At 48.3% G+C, this 9894-nt stretch overlaps 4 protein-coding genes; 2 read left to right on the top strand and 2 right to left on the bottom strand.

Annotated features, from left to right (window-relative positions):
* The first annotated feature begins 776 nt into the window (after positions 1–776).
* On the top strand, positions 777–2923 carry GSTUM_00011890001 (uncharacterized protein). XM_002842212.2 has 2 exons: positions 777–1299; positions 1547–2923. The coding sequence occupies exons 1-2, from the start codon at positions 1108–1110 to the stop codon at positions 2285–2287; spliced, it is 933 nt and encodes a 310-aa protein (XP_002842258.1). The 5' UTR covers positions 777–1107; the 3' UTR covers positions 2288–2923.
* Positions 2924–5279: 2356 nt separating this feature from the next.
* GSTUM_00011893001 (uncharacterized protein) lies at positions 5280–5489 on the bottom strand (the record flags this gene model as incomplete). XM_002842213.2 has 1 exon in its annotated part: positions 5280–5489. The coding sequence occupies one exon, from the start codon at positions 5487–5489 to the stop codon at positions 5322–5324; it is 168 nt and encodes a 55-aa protein (XP_002842259.1). The 3' UTR covers positions 5280–5321.
* Positions 5490–5493: 4 nt separating this feature from the next.
* GSTUM_00011894001 (uncharacterized protein) lies at positions 5494–6466 on the bottom strand. XM_002842214.2 is given in 2 exon segments: positions 5494–5925; positions 5944–6466. The coding sequence occupies 2 exon segments, from the start codon at positions 6226–6228 to the stop codon at positions 5725–5727; spliced, it is 486 nt and encodes a 161-aa protein (XP_002842260.1). The 5' UTR covers positions 6229–6466; the 3' UTR covers positions 5494–5724.
* A 304-nt stretch (positions 6467–6770) lies between these two features.
* GSTUM_00011895001 (uncharacterized protein) lies at positions 6771–9660 on the top strand. XM_002842215.2 has 4 exons: positions 6771–7486; positions 7542–8010; positions 8128–8914; positions 8967–9660. The coding sequence occupies exon 3, from the start codon at positions 8200–8202 to the stop codon at positions 8911–8913; it is 714 nt and encodes a 237-aa protein (XP_002842261.1). The 5' UTR covers positions 6771–7486; positions 7542–8010; positions 8128–8199; the 3' UTR covers position 8914; positions 8967–9660.
* Positions 9661–9894: the final 234 nt, after the last annotated feature.

The following is a 9894-nucleotide window of genomic DNA, read 5'->3' on the forward strand; positions in this document are numbered from 1 at the left end:
AACACAGCAGAGTGTGTGCAGGAGCGCAGAACGCGGTTGACAGGGATGCCATTTGTAGGAGAGTCTGGCGAGTGCCAAGCCTTGATGGCCTTGAAAGTGTGAGGGGCTGCTCGCGTACTGGTACGAGTAGAGTGCGAGTACTATGTAGCATTCCAGCGCAAGTGTGGCCGGCCATTTCTACCTAGCAGCCCAGTATGAAGATCCGCCAGGAGGAAGGCCTCCTGCTTTGGGTGGGGAGGTACGGTGCCGTTCTCGAGCACGAGTAGAGCTGCTCGTCCATTGTGCCCGCGTGCGGTAGCGAGCTGATGAAAGTGAACATGTTTGTCCACCAAAGTGTACTCGAGTACTCGCTCAACATGGGGGAAGCCACAAGGGGGCGAGAACCGTCAAGGGTCTGCGCTTCTGTCTGGCTTTTCCGTCTTGGCCGGGAACGCGCAGAAGGACGCACACCAGCAGAACCAACAGGGAGACCCACGCAAACACTATCCCCCGCTCGCAACTGCATGCTTGAGAGGCAACCCTCGCACAGACACAGAGACACCCACCCAACCCAAAATCTCACCCATGCTTGTCCCACCCACTCAACCCACCCAAACCTATTGACACAAGCGCAAACTGACTCGCTTCCACCAATCCTATCACTCCCTCACTGACACATCAACAGATCCACACATCCACCACACTCTCTCCTTCCACTCACCCCTTCCTTCTCCTGATGCAGATGATAAAAGCCCCATCCTCCCGGCCTCCAGATGTCCTCTTCATTCCAATACATCATCCTCCTCCTCCGGCAACATCGAGTATCTCAAGCAAGCGAGCCTTCCATAGCCACTTCTTGATTACTCCTCTTCTTTCATCATCCTCTCTTCATTCCTAATTTTCATTCACACCGCTTTCCGACTTTGACAGTCAGGATCATCGATTTACGCTTTTCAACCCTTTGACCGAAAGCTACCAATTTTTTACGCATTTTTTTTTTACAGCAGCCTTTGATAGCCTGCCGATAATTCGCTACCGCTACCACTTTGATCATTTTCTTCCACTTTGTCACCCGCACAAGCTTAATCACTACACTTAATTGTTTCGACCGACAAACACTTTACAATAATGTCTCAATCACCATCTGGAACCACCTTCAAGCTCCGAACTCCCCCTCACATCAAGTCATGCCACCTTGTCGGCTCTTGGGATAGCTATGGGAAGCGATACAATATGGCCGCCGATACCGCAGCAGGCGCAGGATGGTGGAAGTTGGCCCTCAAGTTCTCCACTTCAGGGATGACAAGATTTTGGTACTACGTATGCATCCATTTTTCATCGTGTCACATCATTAACCTTCTCATTTTTTTCTTTTCTTTTCTCATTTCGAACAAACCCTCCTTGCTCGCTCTCAGCGCCGGAAAACGGGTTACCTCCAGCTGGCTCGACTTCTCTTTCCTTTCCTTTCCTTTCTCTTCTCTTTTTCAATTTTTCCTTGGAGTATAACTTATCAATCTCTCTTCTCTATCTTGATTGCATGAGTAGATCCCGCTAACAATCTCTACAGTATGTCCTCGACGGATACTTTGAGTCCCACGATCCCAACAAGCCAACTTGCAAGGAACCCACTCGCGGAATCACCCTCAATATCCTTGATTGCGGCGCAGCTTCCTCCCCCACTCCTTCAAGTGCCGGCTCCTGGTCCTCGTCTAGTTCCCATAGCTCTCGCTTCCCATCTCCCTCCTCGTCTGTCTCACCCGTCTCTTCATCTTCGGGCAAGAGCCATCGTTCTCGACCAAGAATCTCGGACCCTGTCCTCCAAGGCTCCACCGCACTTCCTCCCAACTCGCACTCACACCGCCGCCGCAATTCCCCTCCTCCGGCACGCCCGGCTTCTCACATCGTCCAACCAATCCCTCGCAATCCTCTCACCCAGCACAAGTTGACCCTTGACACTTCATGCCGACCAATCTCGATGATCACTACTGCAGCCACAACTGCCGGTGACTCTCCCATTTCGGCATCTTCATCCCGCTCTGCATCATCCCTCGGATCGTTCTGTTCTTCGTGCTCATCTGGCTCCACAGTTTTCTCCGAGGACTCACCAACCACACCTATTTGCCACTGCGGTGGATTCGAGTCCGGATGCGAGAGCGAGGGCGAGAGCTGCTGTTCTGAGGAAAGCTACGAGGACGAACGCGTGGAGTACCAACGCGTCAGAGTTTCGAGGAGAGCCAGCTACCACCCGACCAAGGCCGGCCATGGCGGGCAATTGGCTTATGAGCTCGAGCGCAGACTCAGAATGTAAAGGGCGTCCCATTCAGCAACGATTTCCTGCCTTATCTTTCTTTCTTTTATCTTTTTTGGGGTCTTTTCTTTATAAAAGTCGTTTCACTGGAGTTTGGGGGCGGTTGGGGAAAAAATGGCTAAAGGCGTTTTTGCTTTGGGGAGTTTATCATACACTACTTTTTACCCATACACTTTAATCTTCTGCCCTGGCAGGCAGGAAGAGGCGATAGAATCAGCCGAGAGAAGTTCAAGGGAATAGTTCAGACCTTCGCGACCAGGACCAAAGAGGAGGGGTTTCTTTTTTTTTCATTGGAGCTGGAAACTAATATCTACTAATATCTTGACGATATTGAGAGAGAGAAACGGCCATCTTTTTGGGGAATATTCCTTTAATCTTTGTTTGAGGCAGGATTTTACGCTCCTACCACGTTTGTTTTAAACCGGTTCCACCTGTGTTTTCTGTCTGCCGCGGGTACTCTGTCTTTTTGTTTTGTCAATAGTTTCGCTTTACATCTTGTTTTGGGCAGGAGTTGGGGGCTCTTTTCTTTGATTCGTTCGATACATTAGTCTCATTAATTTTATGTCTATAGATGAAGAGGAATGAGATGACGAGAGGAAGAAGGAATGAATAAGAATAAACAAAAAACTACCTGTTCCGTGCGATAATAACTTTGAGTTGTGACAATGAATTGGATTGGATAATAAATAGCCTTGTGGGAGAAGTCCAGAGAGCGGCAATGATCAGCGCAACAATTCCGTTTAGGGTTTAGACGCGAAAACTTTTCCCAGAACCCTCGCAGTATGATTCGGCAGTCTAAGGAACAAAGTACGAGTAAATTATCAAACAGTTATTTTTTGTGTTCTCCCAAGTACCATACAGTATCATAAATTGCCTCATCTTACCACCGCCACCACTCTTTCCTATCAGATCATACAGTACTAGAGCACAGTAATTACTGGCGAACCCCACCGTATATCCAAATTTGCCTGCGCATCGCCAACCCCGGAAGCTGATTCGCCAGCGTAAATAAATAAATAAATATAGTAAGGAATGGTACAGAACAGTACTAGTACTCGTACATACTTGCAGGCGCGTCTGGTACTCTACCATACCATCACATCGCAGTGCTCGCACCATCATATCGTAGCACAACAATACCTCCAAGTTAGCAGGTCGCAGCAGGGCGAACAAGGCAAGAGTAAAAAGTACCATAACCACACCATAATCAACCCAGTTATGGTACCGTACTCGTACCGTACGACCGCATTATTCTATGAAAAGCGGACGGACAGACAGGACAGGACATGTGCTTAATCACCCCGAGCGAGCTGCTTCACTTCTTGCATACCGGTAGTAATGTAGTGGCACAATATCGTACCTTATTTTCGGGTGATTCAAGTTCCGCTACGTTGCCACGACAACGACCACTCACTCACTCACCGGAACGTAAGCAGGGTCAGGGTTATCCGCCGCCACTTATAGTTATGATAGCATAATTAGCCGCCACCACATGCAGATTTGGTTGGACCTTTCAATTCTGTTCTGTTATGTCCTGTCTGTTCGTGTATGGCATGATACTACTGTATTTGGGTCTATTTTTGTGTTTTTTTTTTTTTTTTCACCTATGATTGGTTGTTGTGGGGGGGGGGGAGGAGGGCAAAATTGCTGTTCTGAGGCATACTTGTCTGTTTTGGGTGACTGGTTTTGCGTTGTGAGGGAAGGAAAGGTGAGTCGGGCGGATTGGCTTTGTCGTGCGTGAGGTGAGATTTGGTGGTGGTAGATGTGATGTTTTGTGCGGGTTTTTTTTTGAACTTGTTTGTTGGGATTGTATCGTACTGAAAGTACGTAGTTTAACTTACTCACTTGCACGTTGTGTGTTGTGTGGGGAGTTGATATGCTAGCACAGTACGATCAACTATGATACTACACAAACATGCAAGTAAGTATTGCCCGTTAGATCCCGCTGCTCCTTCGCACCTATCATATATACCTGGATGGATTCTCCATGAACTTCCCCATCCCCTCCCACCAGCACGATTCACCAAGGCAAGGCAAGACAGAAGAGCAAGGCAAACATCTCACGATGAATACCCTAGCATATCGTATCGTACTACTGTAACGACCTCCTCTTACAAATTCCTCAATTCCCTTTTCCTCCCCCCGGGTCACCAATCATACGATTTCACCTTTTCATACCGATTAAAGTACGTTGAACAAAAAAAGCACATCTCACAAGTACGGCACAGTAGTAATCTATGCACCCCAAAAATAACCCACGTATGATATGTACGATATTATAAAAAGATTCTATCCCCGTGACTGATCGTGCATGATAATGCTTTTCGGCACGTGTGCGGTTGTGAGAAAAGCCTTGACGACAAAGAAAAATTCCGTTGCTACCTACTACAGTACGGCAGTCTACATGTTGGACTCCGCTGCTCCGTGAGGGTAAAAGCCATAGATGGTTTTCTAGCGGGGGGTTACGCTGCGGTGCAGGAAGTTAACTTACTTACTGTGGTGGTGGTGGTGGGTGGATCAGAGGGTGTGTGTGTGTGTGAGTTTATGTATGGTATGATGGAATGGAATGCTGTGGTGAGGCGTGGTGAGGATATACTGCTGTATAATTTACTGTGACGGCTCGTTGTTGGTTTGTTTAGGTGGGAGGTAGGTGTTCGACCGGCCGAGTGGGAAAATTTAGAAATGGGATGACATTCCCCGGTAGGTGGGGAAGCTGTGTTCTGGGCGGGATATAACCCATACAGTACTCGTACGTGCCGTACAGAAGTTGGGTGTATGCACTCCACCCGAACTTTACTGTATATGATACCTTATCAACTGGTGTCTCTTCATTACTATTTAGGACAGATGCAAGTCTACAACATAAAGCCACGATGCCTCTTCTGTACACTCATTGCTAATTCTGGGACTTTGCATGGTAGCACAGTGCTGGCTTCACAGAGACTCGCTCGGCTTTGTTTGGGTTATGTTAAGCGCGGTGCATAGTGTCTTGTGATTGGCGTACATGCAAAAGCTTGATTAAGAATACTTGAGACTAAGTAGCGGGTTGGAAAGAGTGACAGGGCATGAGAGACATTGAAGAATCACAATGCATGCGTGCAAACAGATAGGGGAATTTTGTGTAGTGCCGGGAGGATTTTGTGGGGGAAAGCAAAGAAGGCAGCCAAAGACGGGTAAAAGAGAGACAACCAAGGAGAATCATTAATGACCGATTTCCTGAATGTATCCTGCGCTAATTGGGTCTTTTGCTAAACCCCAAAAAGCCAAAGGTGCAGCAGATATAAATGCCTGTGGGTCGTAATACTCCCGGGAATCATCAGCGGGAGGGAAAGGAGGGAATGAAATGGGGAAGAAAAAGAAAAGAAAAGCAAGACAATCAATCCACCGTTCCCCCGAGCTCCATCCTAAATCACAATTTCCTACTATCCCGATGCACTTTAAGAAATCTCAATCTTCTTCGCAATCTGGCTCTGCTTCTTCGGCACCACAATCTTCAAAATCCCATGCGCAAGACTAGCCTTCACGGCGTCCATATCCACATAACTCGGGAACGAGAAGCTGCGTTGGAACTCGCCGACCGTGCGCTCCGAAACCCAATAGCGGGGCCTGGAATCTTTATCCTTCTCCTCGATGGCACCCTTGGCTTCTTGCTGGACCTCTTTTTTGTCTTTCTTGGCGATGGCGGGTTCGTTGTCCGAGGACTCCTGGTGAAGGCGTTCGGTCTTGCCGCGGACGAGGAGTGTCTGGGGGTCGGTGAACTCGATGCTTAGGTTCGACTTATCGTGGAGTCCTGGGAGTTCGCCTTCGAGGACGTAGGCTTGTTCCGTTTCGTGAACGTCGAAGCTTGGGGAGAAGGCACCACGGCGGTTGGTGCGTTGGGGTATGCGAGAGGTATCGTCAAGGAGACTGAAGATATCAGAGTATTGCCTTAGAAGCGACATTTTGTCCTCGTTTTTGTGGTTTGTCGAAGTATGCTTTTTGAAATGGTGTTTGGGAGATTTTTGGTAAGGTTTGAAAGTGCTTTTGGAGAGAGCTTTGAAGTTTTCGCTGACGGTTGTTGGGTTATTCGGAGTTTGAGCATCTGGCGTCGAGAGAGGGTTTATATCTTCACTCCTGGCATCAGGAGACCAGTGGAGTACGCAATTCCATCAATCCTTTGAACAATCTCGAAACTTCGAGGACTCTCGAACTCCGCGTGTGGCTGTCGTCATCCTCACCTGATTTGGCGCATCCGGATCTCGAGTGACTGAGCATGTTGCTAGAAGACTTTAGGTAAGGTTAGGGGCTTCGAGAATCTTCTTAGACTTTCCATGTGCGGTTGACCGGCACGTTGGGATAGGGTTCGATTTAGGGTCTAGGGTTTGATTGAGTGATTCAGTTATGTACAAAGTTCCTGGGAACGCTGCTGGAAGAGAAGTTAATTTAATGTTTTTAGTGGTTCGGATATTCTAGAGAGTTGTAATGCATAAGTTTTGTTCGTGGTCAGGGTGGTGGTTAGAGTGGGATAGCGAGGAGTTTGCTTGACGGGTGCGTGGTCCAGTGTGGAGTAACTTAATACCGGTATCGTTCTGAAATTTACACTGGGTTCCGACACTAACATTCCTAAGCACTTTTTAACTTTAGGATCTCCATGATGACCGCTGTCGGTATCTTGATGCCGGGTGGTGACACGGTAGTCTCCTCGTTCACGAGGGGTGGATGACCACCGAGGTTGCTCCGATCGTCCCATCCACCAGAGTTCTCGACGATGATCTTCGCTACTTAGCCAAGGCTTCTCGAGCCACACTTCTGGATCTTCGATGACAGTCTCAGCACCATTTGTCACCAGCGTGAAACCAATTCAGCTGTTCGCTTGATGGTGTAGCCTCTCCACGTCACGATAACCTGCGTGGAACATCGCATCATGGGAAGGGGAGTGCGGGGTCGCCTTTGATGGTGGTACGGCATGATGCGGACCTCTCAAGTCACTCAGGGATCTGGATCGAGCGGGAAGGGGGCGCTCGATGCTGTTGCGATGTGTAGGGCGTTGCGGATAATACTTAGCTACCGGTGCAGGCATTGGTTTTCCCATGGTATGTGAGAGGAGTCAGGGTGGTCCACCGTGTGCTAATTTCGTTTTCCCCTCGTAGGGCATACCTGGGATCGGCCACTTTAGCATAATGATTTGGGAGAAGGGAGAAGAAACAAAAGCGAAAAGAAGTGAGTACCGTAGGTTACGGGTATGAGCACAGTACAGTACTCAAGATAAAGTTAGTGAGAAGACATCTCCCCGGGCACTTTTACTCTGCTCGAGTATCATAGTCTACTCGTACGTCGTACTACAGTACTAGCACCTTGCACTTGGATTCCCCGAGAGCTGTGATTGCAATCAAGCACTTTGTCGCGTGAGTCTCCAGAAGTGAATGGACATATATCCATCGGACCATTCATCGCCCTCCATCAACCGGTTGAACTCCCTTGAATTATGCAGGTTTCAGCCTTTTCTCGCCGAAACAGCTAGCCCCCCAGTCGGCCTTTCCCCATATTTCCACGAACTCCGCCATGAGGAAAATATCCTAAAACGAGAGGGAGCGCAGGGAGAAAGAGGGAAAAATGGAAGGGTGGAATCAAATTAACTTTAAAAGTAAGGCGAAGCCCTGAAAAGGAAGAAAAAGGAATAAATATCAACGATAATAATAATAATATTATTGTAACCTTAATATCATACCAGTAGTAATAAGAAAGTATTTCTCCACCTTTTCACCCTCACTCAAACCTTACCCTTCCTGCGCAAGTCGAAGATAAAATATCTCCTCCCATCCAAGATTTCTAGAAGCTTACATCATAGTGTACCGTACAAGTACCTTACCACCTCCCACCGTGCGAAAAGAAAACAATAAAAAAACGATTATTTCACAATTACCATCACCCAAATGGCCCGCTCACGCTCTCCGCCCCTCGCATTCCTCTCCCAACCGCCACTCCCCGCATTCAATCTGCAGCAACCCTCGCTGCCCTGCAGTCGCCCTCACACTTTCTCCTCCACCGCCGCGAGCCCAGCGAGGGAGAGCGATGCTTACGAAGCGATCCACAATCAGTACCAGAAACTCCTCTCACACGAGCGGGAGGGAATGGAGCTCGAGCGAACCTTGTGGCTATCCGAGCGACAGTTTTATCTTGAGAAGATTGTGAAATTCGAGTCGACAATAAAGCTGCTACGCGAGGAGCTGGAAAAGGCAAAGGCTTCCGTCTCGGGTGGTGGGCCCAGGGACGAGGAGGGGGATCAGGACCCTGAAAAAGATAACCTCGCCGTCATCACTTCCCCGCCCCCACCGGTCACCGGTCCCATTCCGGGCGCGGAGTCTCCACCTGCCGACGTGCCGATCAGGCCCACCGAGGCCGAATCGCCGGAGGTTGAAGAGGCGCAGACGCCGAAACAGGAGAATGGGGTTGAGCAGTTCGCCAGGCCCTTCTCCGAGTTGGACGAGAAGACTACGAATTTGCTCTACGAGCAGGCGAGGAGGATAGTCTACCCGCAACGGACATGGCCTGAGGAAAAGATTGTTCTCGATGACGATGGGGAAGGCGATGATGAGGACATCAAGTTGATTTTGAAGAAGAACACCAACTTTGGCTGGGCTTTTTAGTGTGAGTGGAGCAATTTATGTGTTATGTGGCCTATCGTTGACTGGTGAAATAGATACCATTGCGAATAGGTTTGAAACATCCGTCTCTCCTCTCACTTGCTTTCGTTTATTCGCCCGCCGCTGTTTTTTCACCAAACCTCAACATCGGATATATATCGCGATACCTCGAGGGCGATGGTGGACATTAAGGGCATTTGCGGTTTTTATTTATTTTTATTTTATTACGGATTATTTCGTTACGGGGTTAGTGGGGTTATTGTATGCGTTAGGTTTCGGATTTCTCATTTTACTGCGGCTTATGTGCCCGATTGTGATACCTCGTCCCCGTTTCTTGCGATTTGTTCCTTTTGAGTAGCCTTAATGGAGGTGGGGGAATAGTTGGTTATTCGAATGTGTTGGTGTTGATGGGCAGCTCTTTATTATTGAGCGGTTATTCTCTGTTTATTTTATCTATCAAGGCCTTTTTTCCTGTTTATCACGGAGGGGCATTAATCAGGGGGTCCATAGTTGATTAATGTTAAATATTTTCTGTAACGGGATGTACCAGCACAGTACCGGGAGATCAGCAGTTGTCTGCACCCAGGCCAATGGCGGGGTGCGATCCACTTCTGAGTGTGATACTGGTACGGTACTACAATGCTGGGTCAGTTTTCGTCTATGACCAGATTCTGTTACAATGACATTAAACCTGATAACGAAAACCACACCTACGGGGCATTTTGTCATAATACAGAGCAAGTTCTTCCTACCTCCTATCTGACCTTTTCATGTGTATGTCAGTTGACACCACCGTACTAGACAGCGCTTTAGCACTGGCATCATTTAGTCCCCCAATGCGATCAGATTTTTAACTTGTTATAAAAACAGCATTTGACCTGGGCGGGAGCGTAGGGGCAAGTGGGGGAACAGGCGACTCTAGAGGTATTTTTCAACTCACGGAAAAAAAGAAACCCAGACGGATTGCCAAAATCCGCGGATGAG

This window comes from Tuber melanosporum, assembly GCF_000151645.1.
Source record: "Tuber melanosporum whole genome shotgun sequence assembly, scaffold_92, strain Mel28".
In the NCBI taxonomy this organism is placed as follows: Eukaryota; Fungi; Ascomycota; class Pezizomycetes; order Pezizales; family Tuberaceae; genus Tuber; species Tuber melanosporum.

Coding starts and splice junctions, on each gene's coding strand:
- GSTUM_00011890001 (XM_002842212.2), top strand. CDS start 1,108: ATGTCTCAATCACCATCTGGAACCACCTTCAAGCTCCGAACTCCCCCT. Junction 1,300..1,546: donor TGACAAGATTTTGGTACTAC/GTATGCATCCAT, acceptor CAATCTCTACAG/TATGTCCTCGACGGATACTT.
- GSTUM_00011894001 (XM_002842214.2), bottom strand. CDS start 6,228: ATGTCGCTTCTAAGGCAATACTCTGATATCTTCAGTCTCCTTGACGAT.
- GSTUM_00011895001 (XM_002842215.2), top strand. CDS start 8,200: ATGGCCCGCTCACGCTCTCCGCCCCTCGCATTCCTCTCCCAACCGCCA.